This window comes from Myodes glareolus, chromosome 7 (genome assembly GCF_982192425.1).
Source record: "Myodes glareolus chromosome 7, mMyoGla1.1, whole genome shotgun sequence".
NCBI classification, from domain to species: Eukaryota; Metazoa; Chordata; class Mammalia; order Rodentia; family Cricetidae; genus Myodes; species Myodes glareolus.
The window spans coordinates 95399755-95427371 of record NC_142032.1 but is presented as its reverse complement, the minus strand read 5'-3'; the positions used below and the strand labels follow the sequence as shown (position 1 = coordinate 95427371).

General features: G+C 40.8%; 1 protein-coding gene across 4 annotated transcripts in view; it reads right to left on the bottom strand.

Moving 5' to 3' along the window:
• Stk33 (serine/threonine kinase 33) overlaps positions 1-27617 on the bottom strand; it is a 166210-nt gene that overhangs the window by 53581 nt on the left and 85012 nt on the right. For 3 of the 4 annotated variants that reach the window (XM_087908577.1, XM_087908575.1, XM_087908576.1), the window contains exons 2-8: positions 17969-18338; positions 17092-17202; positions 12640-12753; positions 10258-10362; positions 4539-4677; positions 2487-2575; positions 608-695 (exon numbers count right to left, since the gene is read on the bottom strand). In XM_087908577.1, the coding sequence (XP_087764703.1) occupies positions 608-695; positions 2487-2575; positions 4539-4677; positions 10258-10362; positions 12640-12753; positions 17092-17202; positions 17969-18181 (859 nt within the window). In that variant the 5' untranslated portion in view covers positions 18182-18338. The remainder of the gene's footprint in view (positions 1-607; positions 696-2486; positions 2576-4538; positions 4678-10257; positions 10363-12639; positions 12754-17091; positions 17203-17968; positions 18339-27617) is intronic. The other variant, XM_087908578.1, reaches the window with a different exon arrangement.

Sequence of the window (27617 nt, the reverse complement as noted above, 5' to 3'; positions counted from 1 at the left end):
AGGAGCCATTTAGGAAGTCAGCAAAGCTCCGCAAACCATCTGTCTTCCCTCTTGTTCTCTCACTTGTTATCAGTGTAGACAACTAATAAGCAGGCAGAAAACTCAGGGTGCTTGGATACATTTTCCCCATGTAACCACAGACCAGATGTCTTTTGCCAATGGGAGGATCTGATCAGAATCTGAAGTAGCCTTTTCCTAAGTAAGATCAAACAATCTAAAAACTTTATGCATCAACTAGGCAAGAAAAAGCGATGAACAAAGTACACTTTTCGGCAGTAAAACAGATAAACTACTGATACAACATGCATAAGATAGCAAACCGCTCTGTGCAACAGAAGACACGGATAAGTACCCACTGTATGACTCAAACACAGCTAAGTTCGGCGATGGAAAGACTGGGAAGTACTGGGACGTGAGAGGGGAATTGGTGGAAAGAGATAATAAAGTAATCACGCGCTGTGCACGCATTGGCATGGCGATTATATAAATCGGAGCTCACTATGTAGCCCATGGCAATCCTCCTGTCTCAGCCTCCTGAATGCTGAGGTCGCAGGTACTGGCTACCCCCACTTCAGGTGTTCTACCTTTCCCGCGTCTGCTCACTTACCCATATAGATGGGAGTACCACACGTGGTCTGCATCATGCCTTCGCTCCTGGAGCCATGCTTCCTAACCGCCAGGCCAAAATCAGTCACCTGAGAGAGATACACAGGCTCAGCCACCCAGTGACTTCCATCCACGGTGACTACATTTAATCCTCACTTCTTGGGGATGGACTTTTCCTTGTATTACTAATAAAACCTTGACTTTCCCTCTCTGCCCAACCTCTCTGAGTGCAGAGAAACTTGGTAGAGAGAACCCAGGATGTTGACCGTTTGTGCTTTTTATTAATTCTTTTGGTAAAGATTTTATAAGTTATTGTTTATATGCTTTCATTGCAAAAGCCTAGCCTTGGAATGTGTTATCTATTTTTCTGATACTGGAGTTATGGTCCAGTAAAAGCACAGTTTAAATGAAAATAGTTACAACACTAAGACTCCTTTTTAACATGTATAACCAGCAATGCTTGTTTTTCCTTCCTACTATTTCCTTGTGAGGACCAAGTATACTAAGACAACTGCTACATTACTTGAAATGAAGCAAATGAGCTAAGAACAAAAGCTCACTCCAGCAAGACCTGGCCACAGACGGCCTGAAGGCCTTTTGCTGCAACTTCAGTCTCTTGCTCCATTCTAAATCTTGGTTGTTACACCTCAAGTTACTAAATATTTGTCATGTACCCTTGGTTGTCTCTCAGACGGAATGCCCTTGCCCCACAGCAGAAACAGAGGCACATTTACGGCACATGCGAGCAAAGCATGGATTCTCTGTTCGCACTAAATGCAAGCTGTCAGTGCATTACAAAGTGCAAGGAGATGTTTTTAAATAATATGATTTTACCAAACCCATCTCTCTTTTCCTTTCATACAGAGTCTCACTCTGCAGCCCAGGCCAACTTAAAACTCACTATGCAGCCAGGCTTGCCTTAAACTCAAGGCAATCCTTCTGCTTCAGCCTCTCCGTGCTGGGAATACAAGAGTGTATTATGCCTTAAATCAATTGCTTTCCTTAAATAACCCACATGGAGCATAATATATGTCTCTCTCCACACAACATCTCTACAGATACAAACATACTAAAGCCTTCACGACCCAGTTCCATTACTTGGAGAGAACTGAGGCTCTTGTTTGCCAAAAGCTAACTGAGCATGCTCTGTCTCAGACACTTTTCCACATTCCAACAAAGAATAAACTGACGTTCTTGCCTGCATGGAGTTCACAATGAACTAGGAAAAACATTCTCTGAGGGACACCAGCAGGGTTGCTGAGTCGGTTTCTACTGCATATGGATTCAGCTTCTGCAGCACCAACTTGCAGACACATTTGATTCTAGAGTTAACACTTGCACACATTTTGAAAGCAGCCACTATTAAAGTGCTAAGTAATAAATAATGTATTCTATCATTTGTTTGACATTAAGGAACACTTAATTTGAATAAAATCTTCAAGAATAAACACTTGGCACATTAATTGTGGTTAAGACATAAATATTAATACCCAGGGAAAATTTCAATGAGAAATACAGACTGTAGCATTAATTTAGTATCAAAAGCACAGCCAAGGTGTGTTTTTCTCTAAATCTGTAACACATTTACATCAAATTACCAGACATAATTTTGAAATTAATTAGAATTCAGAGCATCTGTTTGCTTGCTATTAACTAATGATTTAGAATCATCCAAAGGAATATGCACTTTGAAAAACACATTTGGTAGTATCACTTAGCTTGTGAAATCATTTTTATCAGTTACAACTTCTTTTGTGAATTTTTTACTTCTTAGCACAAATGGCTTAGATTTAAAAGAATCCAAACTGTGTCTGGGATGTCTGTAGGCACTTTGCTGCCGGTCTCCAGGCAAATATTGAGCAGTGTTTCTGGGCTCTTACCTTTATGTTTAAGTTCATTTCATTGTTATCATCCATAAAGCTGCTTTTAACCATTATGTTTTCCAGCTTTAGATCTCTGTGCACTATATCTACCAGAAAAACAGAACCAACGTGAGTAACAGAAGGACAGGGAGAACAGACACAGGACCGGCAAACGCAGCATGAGGGAAGACCAAGCATAACTCTTCTCTGTCCCATTTTACTCACACCCCCTTCTCCACATCTCTATCAGAAGCCATTCTCTCATGTCTGCATGTGCCCTGCAATGCCAGCCTGGCGTCCTAGCCTGGTGAGTGCACAAGGGGATCTGTCCAAGGCTACACACTCCCAGGAGAAAGAAGGCAGTCTGGGTCACAACACAGCCAGGTAAGGTTTTCTGTGTCCTTAGGTCTCTAAATAGGGGACTTGGGCCTCTGTGTAACACTACTGTCACCATAGACATTTTAACACATTGTAATTGGCTACATGTGCATAAACTGTATTTCAGTGTATTTTTCTAAAATATCAGTATACATTTTTGTACTGTTCATACGTTGAAATAAAAAACACAAATCTTGGGGGCACAAACCTCTAGTTGAACAGGTCAGAGCTGAGGTGAGATCTCTGTGTACATTCAAATAATGTATCAAACACTCCTTTGCAAAAAACTGACTGAGTTCTCATTCACAGCAAACACATCTCAAGCTGTAGAAAGTTAAGTGTTTAACTTCGAGGGAAATGACGCTGACCCAGACTTGGACTGGCAGCTTAGCTAATCACTTACAATTCTCCTCTATTGTCCAGGTTTTGTCTGTGGAATTCTTACTAGTTCTGTTACCCCACCTGTTTCTACTTACATAAATCCCATATCATCTTAATTAACATATTTTGGTGATGTTTTAATCCTTGTTGGGGGCAAATCTCCCTAACACCCCACCTTTTTATCTTGGCTATTCTCACCCTCTTTAGAATAATTTTTAAAACCTCACCCCTCAAACAATGTTGAGATTTTAAAGAAATATACGGGAAAATGTATCATTGACAGGGATAAGGAACACAAGCGTGGCCTTCAGCCTCTGAAAGTCTTTCCCTACCTGAGTCATTCTCTTGTCTGAGCCCGTGTTCCTTGGGTCTAGTTCTGACACACGTTTGTGCTCCCTGCTCTTCACACAACTCTCCATTGAGAAATTGCCACACCGCATTACAAGCTGTTTCTGCACTGTCTCCTGCTAGCCTAAGCTACTTGAGGGATGAGGGCCTTAAAGCTTGCCACTGACCGTTGTGGAACAAGGACTTTCTCACCTTTCGATGAGAACGTTCTAAAGTCACACCCAGGAGCCTCAAAGAAAAGGGGAGCATGGGACGAGGGGCAGCAGGGGACGAGGGGCAGCAGGGGACGAGGGGCAGCAGGGGACGAGGGGCAGCAGGGGACGAGGGCAGCAGGAGACGAGGGGCAGCAGTGAAGCTGTGAGACTAAGCAGAGCTCTTTTTAAGCGTGTTTTTTTTAAGTATTAGAAAATCATTCCAGATGATACCTTAGTAGATAATGTTACTATACATTTGTCAAAATCAACAGAATAAAAAATACCAGCAATGAATCCTAGCGCAACTACAGGGTGTGGGGACCATAATGTGAGCTGCTCTGCACACGTGGCACAGGTGCACACTGCAAACTGCTGTTCCTTCCGTTTTGAAGCCAAACCATTCTAAAACTGAAGCATACTATTTCACAAGGTTAGAACATGTGCATTTTTAATAATATTAATATACAAATGTTTTAGGAAAATTCACTTTATCTACTTTGATTTTGATGACATTAGCCACGTTTTAAACTTCTAGAATAAGAATGATCATGACTGTTTGCTCTTGCATATACAATGTATTTATAAGTCTGCATTGTTGCTAATTAAGATGTCTATAAATACAATTAAAAGGAAACATATGGAAATGTGCTTGTTATCCACTTATATTACCAAGTTCTGCCAATGTGATATGAGTTTTAAAGACCATCCCACTTAAGTAGCAGCGGCATCTTCATTTATGGAACGGCGAGGAATGCGGTCCTCTTCTTACCCTTGTTATGAAGGTAGGCGATAGCGGACGCAAGGCTCTGAATTATCAGCCTCGTCTCGTTCTCTGAGAAGTGCCCTTTCGTATCCAGAACTTCTTTGAGTTCTCCATCCTCACAAAGCTCCATCACAAGGTACATTTGCTGACATTGCAGATTTAAAAGTCAGAATAGAAGAAAGTTATGAATTTATATGTGTTACATACATCACAGGTATGATCACAATTTATTCAAGTGGAAATGTCTTTGCATACTGTATACAAGCTATTGTATTGAACACAAGAGAAACGAAGAAGCAGGAGACATGGTGCTGACCTCAGGAAGTTCAACAGCGTTACAATATCTTGTAATAGGTACTAACAGCCCAACATGCCATGGGACTGTGGAAGAGAGGCTGCCTCTGCATAATGAATGCTTACCAAGGAGAGTTGAGCCTGGATATGTGAGCACTGATTTCTGGGTAGGGAAGGTGGGGGGAAACCAGGCAGAGCTGGTGGCCAGTATACAAAACCCTAAAGCCCGGAACAAAGCAGCTATTAAAATAAATATGGAATTCTGTTAACAGTACTGGAGGCTGCTGGGTGGAAGAGGAAGATGGCAAAGGGTGAAGCTAACAGGAAAGGTTGGAACAAGTTTGTAAGGAGCAATGGAAAGCACGCTCCAGACTGTGGATTCCCCAAGTTCCATATGAAACAAGGCATTGGAGGTGTTTAAGTCAGAGTCTTGAGGTAAAAGTTATATGATGTCAATTTTGCATTTCTAGGTCAACACTACAACAGTAATGTGCAGCAGGGCTCAGCAAAAATCCTCCACAAAGACCAAACCCAAGAGTACATGTGATGGCCTCTGTGGACAACATGGTCTCTTTTATAACAGTACAGCTCAGCAGCTACCTTGTATTTATAGACTCAGAAACCTGAGTCTGGTGTAATTTTAAGGTTATGGAATATTACTCTTTTACATTTTGTCCTTTATCTGGAAGTGTAAAGAACTTATCTTATGGGCCCTATATAAGCAGACAGTAGACCAGACTGACTTCAAAGACTTCCTGTGTTAACAGGGGACCTGTGAAGCATGGGCTGGACACAAGAAAGGGGGTAGCTTCTTAGCTTTCCTGCTGTGATAAACTATCCTGACAAGGGTTACTTAAAGGAGAAAGGGTATGTTCTGGCTCACAGATCTAGCTCATAGTTCAAGGGACAGTCTGTTATGATGGGAAAGTCGCTGGCTGAAGCAGAAGTGTGAGGTGGCTGCCCATGCCACATCCAGGCAAGAATCACAGAACAGTGAGTGTTGGTACTCAGTTGACTTTCTCTTTTGTAAGAAGTATTTTTAAATGTTTAAGTTGATTTCTGTATGCCCCAGCAAACTTATAGAGATCAAAGGACAACTTATTGGTTCTCTTCTTCTACCATGTAGATCCAATTGATGTCAGTAGGCTCGGGAGCAAGCACCTTAGCCCACTGAATATTCTCACTAGCCCCCACTTTCTCCTATTTATGTGCTCTGGGACCCCAGTCCATAAAATAGCACCGCCCACAGTGGGTGGGTCTTCCCACTTCAATTAGCCTGGTCATGATAACCCCTCCCAGACATGCCCAAAGCTCACTTAATGTAAATAATCCTTCACAAGCCTGCCTACAGGTCTGGGTCCAAGATGATTCTAGACTCTATCGAAAGCAAAGATATGAGAAGTGTCAAAGAGGAGACAGCGGAACTCAGCGACTAAGAAGCAAGAATGAAATGCCTCCTCTGCGCAGGCCACTTCTTTATAAGATGCCTTTAGCTATCCCACAGTAAAGCCGCTTCCTGGCCGACTAAAAGGTGTGCCTTTCCATAGGCACTGCCAGCAGACACAATCATCCTCCATGTCTCCATTCTGACATATAGTCTAGAGTTTTGTTGTGTGGAAGGTTTGGGGGTCTGATTCTGTTCTTGTAACAGCTACTAATCCAACTTCTATGTTCAGACAGGATGCTTAAAGCAGGGGGAGCAGTAAGTGTCTTTCTTCCTAGAGCCAGGGCTCTGAGTCACTGAATCTCAGGCTGCTTGAGGGCTTTCCAGGGTGTAAATCACCTGGGAGACAGGCTTTCGAACTGAGCCACACTTTCTTCACGGACAGCGCTACAGCGTGGCTGGGCACGTGAGATGGAAAGCGAACTATTTGGAAGGGAAAGTTGCATTATCAGTAGTTACAATATACATTGACACATTTTTAAAATGCAAAAGGGACTGGACAGATAGGTATTGCTAAGAGCACTGGCTACTCTTCCAGAAGACAGGTTTCATTCCCAGCACCCACAGGACAGCTCACAGGCATCTGTAACTCCAGTTCCAGGGGAATCCATCGCCCTCTTCTGGCCTCTGAGGGTGCTGCATGTGTGGTACACAGACACATAAAATAAAAATGTATCTTTTTAGAAATGTTAAATGTGTGTTGATCAAAGTTATAGTGACAGTGCATTACTCAAGTCTTCTACAACTATTTGAAATAATTGTGCAAATCTAGAGCACAGACAGACTTACAATCTGAATGTTTGATCAGCAGTATACAACCAATTAGATACCATTTCCTTAGAATAGCTTCAGCTGTCTAGACGTGTGTGTTTATGGGCAGATCCAGCTCATGTGAATCAAAATCAAGCAAAACAGAAAAGGACAACCACAGATGACCATTTTCCTTACCTTCAAGCTCTCGTAGGTTTGGGCTCCTGTTTATACACATAATAGACTAATTTGTCCCTCTGCTTAAATAAGTTAAGAACTAATGGGCAAAGCCATTAGTCAGCACAGAAGAGCAGTGTTCTGTGGGAGAGACACCCATGGGGCAAGCCCATGGTTGTCCTAGCCCCTGAAGAGCTGCTGCACTCGAGGCAAAGCGGGGTGTGACTGACAGACGACGGGATGAGAGCCTGCAGAGGACAGCAGCAATGATGGGAGGGGAGGAAGCTGCTTGAAACTGCCAAGCCCACGTGTGCAGCCAAAGGAGAGCACCTTGCAGAACTGCAGGCCCAGTAGCCTCCGTGAATACAGGAGATGGGGATCCAAGACAACTAAAGTTTCCAGGGAAACATATCAAAAAGGTAAACTCTATGTATGTGTGAGCATGCACACACACACACACACACACACACACACACACACAGAGAGAGAGAGAGAGAGAGAGAGAGAGAGAGAGAGAGAGAGAGATCCTCAAATCTTCGACAGTGTTAATCGGTTAATCATTGTCCCAAAGCTGGGAATTAACCATGTGAAAAGCCAGAGGGGACAGTCACTGGTGGTCATGAATGGCAGAAAAGCTGTGTTCTCATTGGCCAGAGAGAGAAATCCCATAATCATATAGCATTGGAGACAGTATGAGTACTCAGAAGGCCGCACCTCAGGAGAAGGGGAAACTAGTCCTGTTGCGGATACTCTGTTACCTGTCACAAAGAATAAATCGAGCACCAAAGACTTTGAGCTGTCTCCAGATTACTTACTATGTCATAAAATACAATTCCAGAATCATTATTAGACCAGATGTGGTAGCGCATGCATATAATCCCAGCCACCGGAAGCAGAAGGCTCACTAATTTCAGGGTTATCTAGTGAGACCATATCGTCTCTTCTCAAAACAGACATTAAAATCTAAAAATCTTGTACCCCAAATGGTAATTTTTACAATATCTGGCAGCCAATTAAAATTAACTGGCAACCAGGCTTTGTAGCGCACACCTGAAATTCTAGCACACGCGCTGAGGTGAGAGGCTCACAAGGTCCAGGCCAGCCTTGGCTATGTAGCAATTTCCAGATCATCCTGCCTACATAGAAAGACCTTGTATTAAAAGACAAAGATAGGTGAATAAACATATAAGTAGCAGTATAAATAGTAAGAAAATATAACCCAGAATGAAGGAGGAAAGGCCCATCAAAACAGAGCTAACAATAACATACACGATACAGTCAGTAGGAAAGGGACTTTAGTTCCTATCACTGTGTTCATGAAGTGTGAAGACACGGAATATGTTGAGATCATATGTTGAATATACACATAAAGGAAATCAAATTTCTACTGGATGAGATGAGAAAATATTAGTTGTAGAAAAATAGTGAAGCTGAAGTCACAGTAAGGATCAAACTATACAGACTGAGCACAGAAAAACGCTGGGAATGAGCAGGACAGCAGTGAGCCGTGAGTGGAATCAAGTAATCTGGCATATGGACCAAGTCCTCCAGAGTAGAGCAAAGAAACAAAACAAAAAAAATGCTTAGGGAAATAATTACTGAAACGTTCCTAAATCAGATGAAAACCAAACTCATAGACCCAAGAAGCTCTATGAACCCCAAGCACAAGAAACATGAAGTGAACTTTATCAAGATTCATTGAAATCAAACTGCCTAAAACTGATGATGAAGAGGCTGGGAAGATGGGAAAGATGTGAGCAACACTGGTTACTACAGCAGAAGCCCGGCTTCCATTCCCAGCATCCATGTGATGGCTCACAGCTGTGTCTCCAGACCCGGACAATCTGTAGCCCTCTTCTGACCTCCTTGAGGACCAGGCATGCGAAACAAAAGAGACATACACACAGACAAAACATTCACACACATACAGAAACTTTAAAAACTGACAACAAAGAACAAAGTTATTTAAAAAAAAATATTGGGGAACAAAAGAAATCACAATTCAGGGTGGAGGTATAGCTCAGTGGTGAGAAGCAGGACATCAATTAACACATACAAGGCCAGGGTCTGACCTTCAGGATCCCAAAAAGACAAAAGGGCAGCTGCAGTCCCGTAGCCGAGCACTTTCAGCTGACAAAGTGTGGTGCATAACCCAAACTGACTGTTAGTAGCTTCTTTGGAGTCTGGCAAGGAGAACAAAGAACAATAGCTAACCCTGGATGAGAGGGATGCATTATACCCACAGTCCCATTAGTCTTTAATCCCTCAACAACCAGATGAGTCAGCACTTCACAGGTGCGACGCCTGCACGGAGAGCAGTTGAGTAACTCATTCTCACAGCTACAAAGTGGTGGAATCAGGACGGAAAGAAACAGATCGTCTGTCCGCGGCCTAGCCACGCAGTGTATGGCTCCAAGTGCAAGTCAAGCCCAAACTCACGAGGGAAAAGCCTACAGTTAAGATTAGAGAAGGATAATATCCAGGAAAGAAAGGAGACAAAACACACTGGAAAGACAAAGATAAAAACGTGCTACGCCCTGCTCGGTTGGTATTCCCGGGAGACCTGCTCTTTTCTGAAGAGAAAAGGAGGAGGAGGAGATCTGGGAGAGAGGGGCGGGGCAGCTGAGAGGAGTGGGGGAGGGGGAACTGCGATTGGGTGCAAAGTAGGAGAGAAGAATGTTTTTAAAGCATTTTTTGCACTGTGCCCTGTAAGCCTCTTCATTGGATCATGAGCCTAACCTTGTGAAACCTTCACAGTCAAATGGTCGCTAGCAGAGAGACTAAGAGCAAAAGGATGCCGTCTCGATTGCGTGAAGCTATTCTAATCTTAAACAGTTTCTAGTGTGCCACCCAGAACATGTAACTAAAAACATCAATCTAATCATTGCACACCTAATTATACAATCAATAATAAAAGTCCTCCAGAATGTTCTCATCAATCTCTGGTGACAGACTTTTGCCAAGGACATGAGCAACTGCGCCCCAGAGGGCCCCTTCGGAATGGAACAATATTCGTTCTGTAATAACAACCCTCAACCGTAGCACCTGGTGGACCTTTACCTTAGGCGTCTCAAACACTTGCTCCAGATGGATGATGTGTTTGTGTTTGACACTCTTTAGGATGTTCACCTCCCGCTCAAGTAACTTCACCGCGGAGCTTCCAGCCTTAACCAAGGAAGAAACAGAGTGCAGATGGGATGCCACTTCTACTTTCCTCAGCATGGAAGTTGCTATGTTATACCTTTTTCTGCAGTTTTGAATAGTGTCTTTCTTAAATGATACAATGCAATTTATCCCATAATCAGATCAAATTATGCCTCTTCTTTCCCTTGTCCAATTTCAGGCTGTATTTCATTTGGCCTCAATCAATCTCTTGAACTGTTTCCATAAATTAGCTACAACATGGCCTCTGGTCCCTCACAAATTTTAGCATTTCTTTTTTCTATTCCCTTCAATTGAAGTGATCCTTTTGCATTAGCATAACAAAAACAAAATCTTCCAATCAGAGATGACTTCATAACCGAAAACTTGTCTTTTGTTGACTTGTTTTCATTTATATGTATAATATAGGAAATAAATAATCCACTACATAATATGTGTACATGATATATTATATTTTCATATAGATATAGATATAGATATAGATATAGATATAGATATAGATATAGATATAGATATAGAGAGAGGCAATGGGATCTTGTATTTAACCTTGTATGTGTTACTGTCTGGTCTCCCTGGTTAACTGAGGAGACAGAGAGACAGAGACCTTGCCTTAGACTAATTCAACAGTGTCTCCTAACACCCAATCCTTCCCATGCCTAGGGCAAAGGTAAATGAAGGGACCATGTGGCTGTCCTTCAGAAGTAGGTAAGACTGTCTAATCATCTGGAAAATTCTAGGGTCCTTCCCTAAGGCTGAAATTGCCATTATCTTACAAGAAATATTCTCCTCTTTTATTTTTGTCTTTCTTCAACACAAAAATATTCTTGAGAGAGGTAACAAAGGACTTATTTCTGCACCCACATTTAGAGCCAATTTGGGAAAGTACATGATGGTTCTTAGGGAAACAAACTGACCATACAGCAAACATTTTCTAGTTCAAATTTTACTTAGGACCATTCCTTCTTCCAATTCCGTTTCTCGTTCAACCTTCACCGTCTTTGAGTGGGGAGGATGCCGATCCCTCTGCTGCACCCCACCCAAGTAGGATGAAGGCACATTTCAGGCTTAGCCTAGAGCTCAGAGAAACAGTGACCATGAGGAGTGAATTCCCGTGAAGTTAGCACAATTTCTCCTGCTGCCCATCTCAGTTCTGTTCCTGCCTCTTTCCCCAGATGGCTTGACCTGTATGTACTGTAATCACCTACTCTCCGGTTCCTGTACTGACAGATCATTTTATCTCGCTACTTTAGGATACTGTACTTCCAGTATCAGTATGTGAGTAAGGGAGTAAGTCCTAAAGTTGCAAATATAGTCCCCATACTGAACCTATAGCCCTGGCAGCAATAAAAGCGAAGCCCCAGCATGCCAGGCAACCCAGTGCGTGACACCTGGAGTTCAAAAGAGTTGCAAACGCTGCTACAAAGGCTCTGAACTGCTTTACTGAAGCTGATATGTCACTCATTAAATCTGGAATTTGCTTTAATCACACAAAAAAACATAGAGGTTACTAGTTAATTTTTTTCTTTCTTTTTTTTTTTTGTGTGTGTGAGTGTGTGTGTATGACAGGGTTTCTCTGTATCTTTGAAGCAAGTCCTGAAACTATCTCTTGTAGACCAGACTGACCTTGAACTCACAGAGATCCACCTGCCTCGGCCTCCTGAGTGCTGGGATTAAAGGTGTATGCCACCACAGCCCGGCAGGTTACTGTTTAATTTTATAGATCCAATACTTGTTATCACAAACCCAACAAGAAAAGACCATAATGGTGTCATTTTGCTTCTTTATCCAGACAGAATTTTTTAAAAGTTGATGATGACCCGATTTGAAGTTTGAGATCTTCAGGAGAAGCCCAGTCCCCTGCCAGCAAGTAACACAGAGGGAGTATGGCAGCTACACAGGGACGGTAGACTAGATGGGAGGGGAACTGGCCAATAGTAAAGAAAGAGAATTAAATAAGACAATAGAAGAAAAGTAAATCAAATAACTCAGGAGGGCAATGGGATTTACTTCCAGTAAGACATGTGTACTTCCAGCCCTTCACCTACATAGACTGAGTACCACTGCTGACTTCAAATTCACTCGCGAAGTTTATGTATCTGATTATACCGGTTATGCTGATGCTTTTGCATTTTCCAGACAGCACATGTCGACTGAGTCCCCATGTTTCTCCAGCAGTTAGCCCACCCTGGTCCCCAAGGGAAGACACAGCTTGGGTTAGAGGAGAAAGCTGCACTGCCCCCCCCACTCTGGTGTCCTAGGGATCTCACGGAGAAGCCTTACCTTTTCTTTATTCACTTTTTTAATTGCCCACTTAGCTCCTGTTTCCTTGTCTGTAGCTTCACTGACCATTCCAAAGCTCCCCTGTCCCAATATTCTTCCGAAGGTATAGAATTCCTGGAGACAAAACCAGAGCTCCTGTCTCTGTGGTGGTCATCAGGCATTAAGAATGAGCATATAATACTGAAAGATCTCCACCCAAGGGAGGAGGAATTCTGTTCTAGGGTATGATCAAATAGTGATACTATGTATTTGCTTCAGTAGTAACAAATACATCTTAATTAGCCACAGTCAAGTTTCAAAGACTTTTAATAATTGTTTACTTTTTGCAAGAAAACCACAAAAGTTCTAAAAGTGAATGTGGAAAAGTTCAAAAATGTGGAAATTGATTTCTTTCAATCTACACATTATAAAGTAATATTAATATAAAATTTTATAATAAAATAAAACATTTTCATAAGGAAAAGAAGTGAAATATTAATATACATATGTACTTGATATATACATACATATACATAAACAATACATTCGGTAAAAGTTCACACCAAAACTCAAAGAGTCACACTATGAAATCAATACTAATAACCACCAGCCAGGCGGGGATGTAGCTCAATGGTTTAGCGTTTATCAGTCATGCACAGGGCCCTGAGTTTGATCCTGAAGCAATGAACAAGTGCCTCCTTCTTTAACTTTAACCTTTCATCTTCTTATTTATGTGTTAGTGTTTTTGCCTTATTCATTTTATTTTAGAAAAGAAAATAATAATAGAAATTTTAATAAAAATCAGAAGCAAGAAGGAAATACACTACCCATGATTCCACTATCTGAACCAGCAGTTCCTGGCATTGTGGTGACCCCACATAAGACTATTTTGTTGCCACTTCACGGATAATTTTGCTACTGTTACGAATTTCAATGTAAATATTTAATATGCTAGCCCTAAATGAGTTGTGACCTACAGGCTAAGCACTATTGAACTAAACCAAGACTCTGACTTACCATTTAACCTTCTTACAAAGAGAGAATGAACTGGTTTGGCCAACAGCAGTGTTCTGGTTCACAGTGCAAAAGAAAAGCCACACAACTCACTACATTTCATCTTCTGGGGGTTGGCAGGAGTCAGATTCTGTGACCCAGATGAGCAGCAGAGTCCCCATCGCACACACGGACTGACACATGGGACAATAGCCCAGTCAGCTCCACCAGGTGCAGCCTCTGTGGGGTCAGCGTCACGGCCTTCCCTAGAGATTTCACTCTAACTCTGTGGCCACCTGCACCTGAACGCGGAACAGGCGGCTGCACTGCTCACACCTCCTGCTTTCCTTTCTGCCTTGCTGAAAGATTTCCTGAAGACTGAATGCCCCGTGAAGGGCGTCCCTGCTGAGCTGCATCAAGTGATTGTCCCTGTATTTCTATACTCTCAGCACGTGACTGATCCTCAAACACTACCACCACTTTCTTACCTATTCTCAAGACAGGGTTTCTCTGTAGCTTTGGTGCCTGTCCTGAAAATCACTATGTAGACCAGGCTGGCCTCAAACTCACAGAGATCTGCCTGCCTCTGCCTCCCTGGATGCTGGGATTAAAGGCGTGCACCACCACTGCCACTTTGGAACTATTTCTTTCCTGTCGATTAAAAGCCTCATCTCTTTTTCCCCAATACCATGTAATAGCCTAGTATTGAGAATGAAAGTCAGAAAACTTAGGTAACTAATTACAAAGACATCTGAATTTGTTACATTGATAAACAGCTTTCACCTGTGCTTTGTTTATCTTCAATAAGATGATCATTTACCTGCATTTTTCCCCTCAGAACAAAATCTTTATTGCTTCTTTCCAAATTCCCCCCTAAAACCTAAACATCTATCTCTCTCTAAACATACAGAACCATAATTTGAATAGAGTATTATAACACTGTTCTAAGAAGATTGTATAAAGTAGAGAATATCCAATTATATTTTATAATTAATCTTTTCTTCAACTAACTGCTTGATACATCATCCCAAAGTGATGAAAATAAAAAGGAAATGACTTATGGTCTCTACTAATTTTAAAGGGATGGGACAAAAATGATATTTTAGAAATCTTTTTATTGATACAGGACATTGCAGTAGTATAGAACATAATAAACACATGTAACATAATCCCTAGGTAAACATGGATCTATGCGGAGGTATTGATGTTGATGTCTAGAAAGATGCTCATCAAGATATGAAAAATAGCTATGGGCAAAACTGTGAAGAACTGTAACTTTGTTCACTATTCTCTCCCAAATGGCCAAAGTATTTACAAAGAGCCTGTGCATGTTAATTGGGAAGGAAGCTTTAACTTCAACTATACTTCTGAAGAATATTTATCTAGTATGTACATAAATTTAAATATTCTATAATTTCATAAATAAAAATAGGATAAAATGAAGTAAAGATGAATAGAAAATTGGTCATCTCTAACCCACATCTACATTTTAACAATGAATACATTTTGCTTTTAGAAAGGTTAGAAAGGTTCTTACGGCTAAATTTAAAACCTGGTAAATTTATATATTGCTTTAAGTATAGGATTTTACAGAAAAATCTTACACTTTTCAAGTCAAAGTGTTTCAGGTTTTCCTAATAACTTCAAATAAATTAACAAAACAACTTTTAAAGTTACACAATATTAATGTAATTTTCCTTGTAATTACTCTCTCCATAGTTCCTTTAGTCATATTTTAAAGTGACATGCTTGAATTTTCAAGTAGTTATATTTCTTTCTCCTTTTTTGCTTTTTTTCTTGTGTGTGACATGTTTATGTGTGTGAGTGTGCATGTATATGTGTGGGGATGTGCATGTCCATGTATGTGGGGGTGTGCATGTTCATGTGTGTGGGTGTGCATGTACGTGTGTGGGTGTGCATGTATGTGTGTGTGTGCATGTACATGTGTGGGGGTGTGCATGTTCATGTGTGTGGGTGTGCATGTACGTGTGGGGTGTGCATGTATGTGTGGGGGTGTGCATGTACATGCGTGTGGGTGTGCATGTACATGTGCTCAGGAGTGGATGGAGGCCAGAGGCCAACACCAGGCATCCTCTTCAGTCATTCTTCACCTTATTTCAGGAGACAAGGCTCTCTCTCCTGAACCCTAGCCAGTTAGCACTGAGGATCTTCCTGTCTCCTCTTCCCTAGCTCTGGGACCACAGCTGCCAGTGTACCCCACTTTCTACAAGTGCCACTGCACCCCACTTTTTACACAGGGCCACTGTACCCTGCTTTCTAGACAGGGCCACTATACCCCACTTTCTACGAGCACCACTGTACCCCACTTTCTACACAAGGCCACTTTATCCCACTTTCCACACAGATGCCAGGGATCCAAATTCTGTTCTTTGTGCTTGCCTTGCATTTCCTTTAGAAAAACGTCAATGTGCTTAAGATTTTTCCTGTGGTCTTTACTTCCTTCCTCAGAGGCCGTTTCAATTGTCTGCTCTGTCACAAACTACTGACTCAGAGGAAAGCTGAAAGTTCAGGTCTGCTGTCTTTATCCTTGGAGCCATCCATCACCTCTGGATCTTGCCACCCTCTGCTTCCTCTTCCACATAGATCCCTGAACTATAAAGGCAGGGGCTTAATGAAGACATCACATTTAGAACTAAGTGCTCCAAAGTATCTCAGCACAGTGTCCAGTCATGGTCTCTGTATTAATTACCATCTATTGCAAGAAGCTTTCTTAATGAGGGATGCGCAAGACAGCGGTCTATGGGTAGAGCATTATTTGAAGTTATTTTATTGCTATGTACCTTTAGCAGAGTAGCGGTGTTAGGTTTTCCCACAGGGCTGTGGCCTATCTTAGTTTCACATGTGAACTCACAGAAACTATGGTAGCGCTCATAAGACCTGCACAGGTCCAAGTCAGGGAGGTCCCAGCCCTGAGTGGGAGAAGTGGGCGTGGAGTCCACTCCTAACCAAGAAGCTATTTGCAAGGGATACCTGCTGGCAATGGGAAATTCAACTTCTCCAATCAAGTGTTACTGACTATACTAACCATATTCCAGGACAGGCCCCGTACCCGGGACTACTTGGCCAACACGAAACGAACTCCACGTTTTTTATTTGTTTGTTTGTTTGTTTATTTGTTTTATTTGTGTGTGTGCGCGCACATGTGTGTACACGCACACGCTTTTCATATTTGGCACTTTTGTCTTCTTGGTCTTCTACTTGTTTATTTTTTGTTTTGTGTTTTTGGGGGGATCTTATTTGTTTTATTTTGAAGAGAGAGAAAAAGAAGATCAGGTTGGGTGGAGAAGAGGTGGGGTGGATCTGGGGGGAGTTGGAGGAGAGGAAAACATGATCAAAATATATTGTGAAAACTTTTTAATTAAAATAAGTAAATTTTGTTAAAAAGATGAAAGATAGAAACAAAATTTTAAAAAGAAGAAAGTCAACCCTCTCCAGTAGCTTAGCTGGCTTCCTGCGTACCTCAATATCAGCTCCATTCTCCATTCTTATGTGTGGAACTTTCCCTTCTGTGACATTGCTCCGACTCCACTGGGGCTGAGAGGGCTTTCTCTCCACACTTAATCTTGTGGACTAGGGCCAAAGGAGAATTAGGAAAAATAACTCTTAAGATATAACATCCTTATTAATGATGAACTCTAAGTGTGATAAGCCTTAATGAATGCCATAATATTTACTGTATACAAAATAGTTTACTGTCTTTTTCAAATTCAGAATGCAGTGCAAGTCACTGCCTCATAGGCTAAAGAAGACCCTAAGGTGAGGGTGCAATTGTCAGAAGATTCACTGGAGAATGAGGGGCTGACTTTCCCTAAACCTCCTGTTCCTTGGGACCAGAGCGAGACTAACTGCAGCCTTCCACTGTGTCCTTCATACTGATGAACAAGCCTAGTCAGCTCGATTGGAAGCCCACATTATTTGAAAATCATGTGAACCAACCTTACAAACATATTTTATATTCTAGATAGATGGCAGAACTTCACCTTAGATATTGAAGCCACACTTTAACTCTGTCATAAATCTCTCTGTATCCACTGAAGAAAAATAACAAAAAGTCCGAAATTCGAAAATCAAGTTTTCTCTGTATAAACAGTTTTTAAGAGCTGGAATAATAATGTTAATTGTTTGGGATCCTGAGAAAGAATTTGGACAGTGACTGGAAGTATTATAAAGCATACAACTAACCGACTTTGCTCATCTCTGCTGTGGGAAACAAACAGTTCTTTAAGAACTTTAAGAAGCCAGTGAGTTAGCTGACAAGGGCTCCTTGGCTGGGGGAACCAAGGGAAGGGAATGAAGAAGGGCTGTCAACCTGTGTTGTGGAATCTTCAATATTTACCAAGTCTTTCATGGAAGGTTCTCTGCTAGCACCTTTTTCTTTTCTTCTCTCTTGTGAAGCAAAAATGTCTGCACTACCAATACTCGATGTCTGTGACATTTCCACCACCAAAATGGGTGTGTTAACCGCTGAACACACACAAAGCAGGTCGGCCTGAGAAGAGGCACAGTGGGGGCACTTCTTAGGTACTTCATCCAGGTCACTGTCAGCCATTTGCTTAAATTTATAACAAAAATAACGTGAAAAAGATGTTTCCACTTTGTGCAAAAGAAAACCAGGTTAAAGGGGCCGTGATGGATTGCTGGTAAAAATGACAACTTCCGGTAGGCGAGGTCCTTGGGCTAATGAGGCACTAGGCTTCACGCATGAGCTGTGGGCAGAAAAGAAGGCACCATTTAGCCAACTCAACCACCTTCCTGACCTAGTCAGCACCTAGAACCAAAATACTCCACCAGGAAAACTCATACTTGAAAGAAAATTGGACCATAACATGTTTACAACCAGCAACAATAAGTCTAGCTTAGTATTTCTCAAGATGAACTATGACTTTTAAAATTGAAAATTCTGGTGTAAAACACACTGTGATTTAAAGCTTTAGCACACTAGCTAATGGCCTCAGCAAAGATCTCATGCACTTCACTAAATGAAGGAATAATTTGATTGTATAAGGCTCTTTAATTGTAAAAGTTCAAAGGCAATATTAAAAGTAGTCTCACTTATTGAGGGGAAAAATGGACAAAAGGGTTTTTTTGAGTTTAGTATTGGTGTGTACAGAATTCTACCAAACTTGGCTCACTGGTTGTATGGAATTGAGTTGGGAAGATCTGAGCTGAAGAGAGGAGGAAGAATGAGTTCCATGGTGCACACCAAAGAATGCCTTGGAAAACCTGCAGAAGCAAACAGAGGATATTCCAGTGGCTTTATGTCATCTAACTTTAGATACTCTTCAAAAGTATATTTTATAGATAGCTTAACCTGGCTTGGAGGTATAGAATATACTTACTTTTATCCTTTGAAGTGTAATAAAGTTGTTAGCATAGGAAATTAAATATTCTTATTTTGCTAAAGAAATGTATTTCTAGTCTTAGGTACCTAGAATTAGTTGCTTATTTTTATTAATTAAATTTGTTCTTTAGCAATTTGAGAGAGTGAGAGAGAGAGAGAGAGAGAGAGAGAGAGAGAGAGAGAGAGAAATCTTACAAATGCTTGACTTTGTTTTTCAAGTACGTGAATCAAGACAAAGATAATGTGGAATATTCCTGCATACATTTTATGATTTAACTTCAGGCCCAGAAGAAAACACTCTGTATTGCAGGATAAGTATAAATCCTGTAACTAACAGTGACTCAGCAATGGAATAGACCTGCAAATAACAGCTTTATGCTCGGGGCAAATAGTGCTTTTCCTTGGCAGCTGTACAAAAGTCCACATCAAATGCGTAAGGTATCATTCTATGCAATGTTAGTAATAAGGTGCTATGGTACTTTTTTCTTTAACAGTGAGAAGCAGACATTTTTTATAAAAGTCTGTAGGATGTATTCATAATGCAAGGCCGACTGAAAATGTAGTTGAGTTTCCTCCCTTCAAATACTACTCCGAAAAGCATGTTTATAAAGCGTAAGGAGATGGCTCAGGGGTAGTGAGTCGGCTGTGCAGGCATGAGGACCTGAGTTCAAAACCAGGTGTGGTGGCATACATCTGTAACCCTGGTGCAGTGTGGAGGGGAGGCAGGCCAGCCCAATGAGGAAGAGTCCACTCAGGCTCAGTGAAAGACCCGGTCTCAAACATGAAGTAGAAAGCAACTGAGAACAATATGCCAAGTCAACCTCTGGCCTCCACATGTGCAGGCACTGGAGCACACACACACATACCAGGAACACACACGGGCAGCACACACACATACCAGGAACACACATGGGTAGAACACACACAGAGGGTGTGTGGTTTGCCACTGTTGGCACTGTGATGACTGTTTCCCATTTGCAGAAGCTTTAATTTACTGCCGTCTTATTTCCAAAGGTCACTGCCGAGGCCAGTGCCAAGGAGCTTCCCTACATTCTCTCCTGCGTGTATCATGGCTTTAGGACTTACGTTTATTTACCTTTAGATATTTCTACCTTGTAAAGAGATTCTTATGAATCATGTAAGGGTCCAATTCCATTTGCGTGTGAATCTCCAGTTTTCTCAGCTTCATTCACTGAAGGGACTATCCATGTCCCCATACTGTCCTTATCAAAACTTACTTGACTGTATTTGTTCAGGTTGATTTCTTGGATGTTGATTCTGTTCCACTGTTTTTATGCCAGTATGCCGCTGTTTTGATTACTTTAACTTTTTATTATATTTTTAAGCAAAAAAAAATGTCTCTGCTGATTTTCTTCTTTGGTTCTTACTAGTATTTTCATAACTATGTTGAACAGAAATGGTGAGAGTCAGGTGGTTAGATGGTGCAGCCAGTAAATCCTGGTGACCAGAGTTTGGCTCCCTAGACCCATGTAAAGGTAACCAGCTTTCACTGGAGTGTCATAAGAAAATCAAGCATGCTCCAGGGGAGGCCCCTTGCCCAAGAATAGTTGATCAACAGAAAATGAACACTGTTTTTTTTCCTGTGGATCTTTTGTTTTATTCTGTTTTATTTTATCCTATTGGTCTTTTTCTTGTTTGTTTTTAATTTTTTTGTGGTTTTGGGAGTCCTTTAAAAGGGAGAGAAAAACAAAGTTGAGTTGGTAGGGAGGTAGAAGAAGCTGGGGGAAGCAATAAAAATATATTAAACAGAAACACTGGCAAGGATTTTTTTTTTAGTGTTAGGCAGAATTTAAGCATTAAGTTATCTATTCCTAGGCTTATCTTTTTGGAAGGTTTTTGATTACTTGTTAAATACCTTTATTTTTAATCCAATTTTTAAAATGAGTAAAAAAAACTCGAAGAAACAAAAAAAGAGATAAAAATTGTCAACAAGTATATGAAAAGATACTCAACATCAGTAATTGGAAGAAAACAAATAAAAACACAGTGAGTTTTATCACCTATGTGAAGTGGAATAGTTTGAGCATGCAATGTCTCCTGCAGGCTCCTCGTTTGAATACCTGATCCCCAAATGAGCCTATTTGGGTGGCTGAGGAAACGTATGAGAAGGGACTGAGAGAAGGGGGTCAAAGGGAATGGGTCCTGGCTGCTTTCTGTCTCATTCTCTGATGTCTGTCTGTATGACATACACAGTTGTTGTCTTCCTTAACATGATGTTTTTGCCCAAACACATGGAGACAAGAAATTATGGACCAAATTCTCTGAAACCATAAGCTAAAATAAATGTTTCTTTCTCCAAGTTGTCCTGCCAGATATGTTGGCCACAGCAACACAAAGCTAACGAATACAGTCCATAAAGATAACCAGTACTTGAAACAAATCAACAAAGAACATTAAAAGGTTGCTTAGATAAACAGATCAATAAATAAACCTGAATTCGAGATCTGAGCTCAATCCACAGAACACAAATGAAAATGCTAGGCATGGTGGTGCAGGTTTGTAATCATAGTGCTGGGGAGGCAGAGATAAGAGGATCCCTGGCTCATTGACCAGTCGTCTAGACTAACTGGTGAGTTCCAGGCCATTGAAAGGTCCTGTCCAAAAAGAAAAGAAAGATGTTCCCAAGTATGGCAAATGAGAGTGTCTTCTGATCTTTGCTCCCATGCAACTACACATGTGAATGTGTACCCACATATACAAAGATAAACACACACAAATATTTATATGTATTTTTAGACATGCAGTAACAAATCCTACTGAGGATATACAAAGGAGTGAACCCCAGCACACTGCTATGGAATAATCTTTTTGTAAAATATTTGTCACTAAAATTGGTTTAATAAAACATTGCCTGACTAGTAACCAGGCAGGAAATATAGGTAGTACAACCCAAATAAGGATGCTGGAATGAAGAAAAAAACATTGTTTAACAATAATAGGATAAAGGCCTTAAAGAGGGAGAAAAGTAATATAAAACAAAAAGCCACGTAAAAATAAAAACACACAGAGAGTCTGGATTCTGTAATTTATTATGCTGTCTTTGAATTTTTTGGCTGCTAGATTAAACCAAACTATATATTTTGAAAATGTCTTAACTTAAAATTTAATTCAGAAGGTGTATTGCATTGAAAGAGGGAGGGGAGAGAGGTTATGCTTTTATTTCCACAGGAAATGAGAGGCTGTGGATTCATTCTGGGTTAAAAAAAAATCAGATTTGATTGAGGAAGATCCCCTGAAATCCTGACTGCAGACATAAAGAAATAAACCTAAAATAACTACAGGACATGTGATGTATATTTTACCTGCTCAAACACATAGCAAAAAACACATCTTTGGCTTACTTGTGTATGATGCACAATCTATACTTACACTAATACAAATATGGATATTACCTTTAAAATGTATGTATTTTCAGAACAAGGGGACCAGACACCAATGAAAATGGATGGCCTAGGTGATCCAGCATCCAGAACAGTTTCAAGGCTGCTGGCTGAGATGATGCAGCCTCACAAACTATTCCAGCCAAAACCTAACAATTATCCTGATTTTATCAAGGTTCCCCAAAGATTACAGGGCCTACAAACAACAGGAAGTACTCTGGACAATGGCACCCACATTTTCAAAAAAATGGGTTATGGTTGTTTATTATCATTTAAGGGGAGGTTGGTTACAAGTTGTTATTGATAATGGTCAGAAAAAAAAACTAAACAAAGGAAATTAGATTCAATGATCTTGTTCTAAAAATAAAAGAGGGGATATAGAAACGATAGGATAAAAAGGTAGATTATTAAATCTACTTTCTAAACTAAAAAAACAAACTACTAGTCTTAAATATTTTATAGTGGTATATTGATTGGATTTTGGTATATTGATACAAATTGAAAGTTAATTTTATTATACAGTATGTATATTTGTACTGTTGTTTAGGGTGATATGTTTATGAAAGTCATTTAAAAATATAATATATAATTAAGAAATACAGGTTATTAGTCATCTATAATAGTCAAACTATAGTCATGTTAAGTATGTTTTCAAGGTCATAAACATATATTTAGATAGCTAAATGGTCTTCAAACACTTCAAAGACCTGCAGAATATGGCGTTTAATAACCTAAGGTTTTTCAAGACAGTGAGAGACATCTGCCCCTGACAGCACCAATTTACTTCAGAGAAGATAATGGCCATTGAAGAAATTCCATAGGGAGTTCATTTTCATTATGACAAAAGCCAGCCATTAAGAACAAAAAAAAAAAAAAACAACTGCCTTTACTTCAATTGCTGACAATATACTGTCCAAACTGGACCAGCAGGACACAAAAGAAAGTGACTGCCAAACTTTGCCAAGACAAGGAAGGAAAGTCCTTCAAAATTGCCTACACCTCAGAAAAGGCTGTCAGTTATACTAGGACTGCAGGCCAAAGATGGATGCCTGACATTGCAGAAAAAAATCTAGGATGACTGTCCAGTCAGCCAAATGTCCCTGTCATTAGGCAATATTTCATCCTTCTGTGATCTTTGTTGGAGTTAAATGCTAAATAATTAGAGTTAAAGTTTTCTTTAGTTAGGACAGAAAATACATTAGGTATAAAACTTTAAACTCACCAAGATAGGATAGATAATTGAGTATTTTCTCTAAATTTGCCAAATACAAATGAACTGAATATTGCCACTGTAATTCTTACTTAATGACTATGTTTGTTGTAAAAAGTTTTACTATGTTAAAATTAAAACCTTTTTAATTAGACAAAATGGGAAATGCTGTGGAATAATCCTTTTGCATACTGTAAAGATTTGTTACTTGAATTGGTTTAATAAGATGTTAACTGGCTGGTAACCAGGCAGGACAACCAAACTAAGGATATAGAGATGAAGAAGGGCAGAGTCAGGGGGAAATTCCAGTAAACACAGAGGAAACAGGACATGTAGAAAATGAGGTAACAAGACATGAACCACATGGTAGAACCTACATAAGAAATATGAGTTAATTTAAGTGTAAGAGTAAGCTAATAATAAGCCTGAGCTATTGGCTGAGCATTTACAATTAGTATTAAGTTTCTGAATGATTATTTGGTAGCACTGTCAGCACAGGAAAACTCTATCTGCAGTACACCACTGGTAGAAATATAGACTGGTACAATATAGAAATACTGGTACAATATAGACTGGTACAAGTCTATAGAAATATAGACTTGCAGTTTGGCAAGGAGTATGGTATGAAGTTTCTAAAGAAATTCAAAACAGAACTATCATCCAAGCCAGCAACAGCAATGTCCCCTTGGGGTATAAACAAGCAGGGTGAGATCACCAGCTCCTAGTGATCCTACTGACTGCACTCTATCATCTGTAGTATCATTCACAATAGCCAAGATGTGAACAAACCTAAACGCCCGCTGATAGACAAGAGGGGGAAAATGTGATCTATGGATACAATTCCTCTTTTTCGAAGGAAAACTTACCACCTGTCACAACATGGATGAAGCTAGAAGATGGTTTACTAAGCAAAATAAGCCAAACTCAAAGACCCCCGTATATACGGAGTGAAAAGCAAAAAGATCACAAACATAGAGATGGGATGAAATGTGTTGATCAACACAGTGTCAGGAGAGAGAAAAGGATATCAAGCAGACATGCAGAATAAACAAGTCTAGAGATCTAATACACAGTGAATCTAAAGGTAATAAAACTGTGCTGCATCAGGGAATTCTTCTAAAATAAGTCACTAAGTCACTTTTAGCTGCTTCTTTCACAAAACCAACAACTACATAAGATGATAAATACATTAATCTGCTTCATATGAAAAAGTATATATAATACACACACACACTATCATTATGTTGTAAACCTCAAACGTACATCATAAAATGCTAAGTAAATGAATAATCTTCCATCTTAGGATGAATGTGGAGGGTCTAACACCAGTCTTCTGACTTTGTCCAGGCCGCATGTTTTTTACATGGCTCCCAGTCCTCCGAAAGTCAGCATCACAGCGTCACCCACACTGATGTGGGCTTCACAGTGCTTTCCTGCTGCAGCTTTCTGATTGCCCCTGCTTAAAGGTGTTTAGTGGCTGCATTTGGGAAGCAGGAGTTTCTGAATTGCCCAGGAGCTTCATTGCTGCTCTCCATCCGAACAGCCAACACAGTTGCCAAAGCAATGTCTGCCTCTCGCCACAGCAATTCTCAAACAACACTGAATAGCCACATGCAGAATTTCTGGGTAAGAGCCCAAAGAGAACAGTCACTCACATACACTTCTTTCTCAATTATAAACTGATGTGACAGATTTATTAGCCAAGAAAACCTACAGTCTGAGCAATCAAATGTTACTCATATTTTAGAGGCATAAAATTAAGCACTGAGAACTCTTCTTTATGTAAACAAGATTAATAGATATTTTTTCTACAGAATTCTGAAATTATGTTCAAGTGGGAATAAATATAAAAAGATTTATTAGAAGCCAAAGATGCTTCTAATATGTTTCTGTGTATCCCGGAAGACTGGACATATGCAAGAATTTTTAAAAAGCAAACAAATTCGAATCTTGTCAGTATTTAGGTAATGTATGAGCTTTATTTTGGGTAAAGATTTTCTATTCCTTTTTAGAATCAAGCCAAGTCAATGAGACATTTTTGTTACTGAAAATCTCTGAGTTTTTATTTAAACATGAAAAGGTTTCTTACATATTGCCCCTAGAAAATACACTTACAAGCAATTTCCTCAAGAAAATGAACACAAGAATGGCTTTATGAGATATAACTAGCTGCAATTTTCTTTGCCAAAAGCAATTTTTCAGTTTTTTTAGCTAAGGCTGTGTCTACAAGAAACCTAAACAGTCAGTCAGTTCAGTCAAAAATGTGTTTCACTCAAGTCAAAAGAAGACCCTTCCAGGCTTCCTGACCTTGCGCAGAGCGACCAACTGGCTGCCCGCTCACGGCTAACGTGGCTTCTAGCGTGGTCACAAGCCTGGAGAGGAAGCTGACGAGCTTTCCTTTAGACACCAGCGCTGATCCACCGTCCCACTGAGGACAGGTTACAGCACTGGCTGCTCTTCCAGAGGACCTGGTTCGGCACCGCATCAGCAGCTCACGTGACTGTGGCTCCAGGCTGAGGGAATCTGATGCCCTCTTCTGAACTCTGCAGCACCTGCATGCATACGGAGCACACACGCGCACTGAGGCACACAGAGACACATGCAAGTCATTCCAAAACTGTAAATGTGCGACATTAGCTAATCCTTGTCTTCTTTCTATTGTGAGTCACTAACATTCCTCACTACAAAATGAGGACGGTCGGCAATGTGGTCCTAACTGGTAGTTACAGGTAAGAACGGAAGTGTTGTGAAGGATAGCTGAGTGGGGCTGGAGGGACAGCGCTGTGCTGAAGGACTCATACTGCTTTTACGTAAACCCAAGTTCGGTTTACAGCATCCACGCCAAAGGATCCACAACCACCTGTAACTGTAGCTGACACCTTCTTCTAGACTCTGCGGGCACCTGCACTCACGCATGCCATCACATTCATGGACACGATTAAAAATAAATACATCTTAAAGTTTTTATTAAAATAAAGAAAGCTCGGTTTAAAGAAGCAAGATAAAACCAGAAAATCCCCTCTCCCACCCTCTCTCTCTCTCTCTCTCTTTCTCTCTCTCTCTCTCTCTCCTCTTCTCTTCTCTTCTCTTCTCTTTCCCATTACCAATGTCTTTTCTCCCTTTTTTCCAGCATCAGGAAACTTCATATGCACAGAGACCCTTTCTTGTACACACTCAGCACTCAGTGAAAATTTGAGTGTGAATTTTGTGAGAAAGGGCTAGAATAACAAACCACCTGCATTAAAAAATACAGAAAAAACTATCAAGGAAAGGAGAGGGCTGTGTAGGGTAAGGGCTACTCAGAGTGAATGTGGGGGCTTCCTTGTGGAGCTGAAGACAGGGCACAGGGATTAGACCTCTCCGGCTTTGGGAGAACATATGAGCGGTTTCAGCTTAACACAAGAGCTTCCTAACATCCACAGTTGTCAACCAGCAAGAAGGACAACACAGTCAACAGAATTGATAGAGCAGATATAGGAGGGCCACGTGTTGGGGAAGCACAAGGGGAGTTGAGCTAGGGCACCTTAGGGATCCTTCAGTCCCTAAAATCTGTGAAAATGAGTCACTCCTAAGGGTGACCTGAGATGAAGCTCACCTCAACTACAGAGTTCAGCATTGCAATGGAAATCTTGCTGTCCTGCTACAGACCAAGCCAGTCACAGCCCTAGAGTTTGTCTCCGCCACTTTGAATTTGCCTGTGACACGGTGGTGACCTTAGATTGCATGTAGGTTGGGTGGTAAGATGGAGGGGGATGAACTGAAAGCGGGGTGCACTGGGAAGAAGCCCGTCAGAGAAGAAATGACGGAAGAGTAGAAGATTCCACAAGGAAAGGAAATAAGCGCACATGTGCTTGTAAAACCAAAGAACAAGGGGCGAAAGGAAAAGCCTGGCTCAGTGAGTGAGGGCACTTGCTGCCAAGCCTGAGCTCCAGCCCCAGGACCCACACAGGAGAAGATAAGAACCCACACCTCAAAGCTGTCTCCAGACCTCCACTCCCATGATGTGGCATGCCAACATCTACCCACACATACA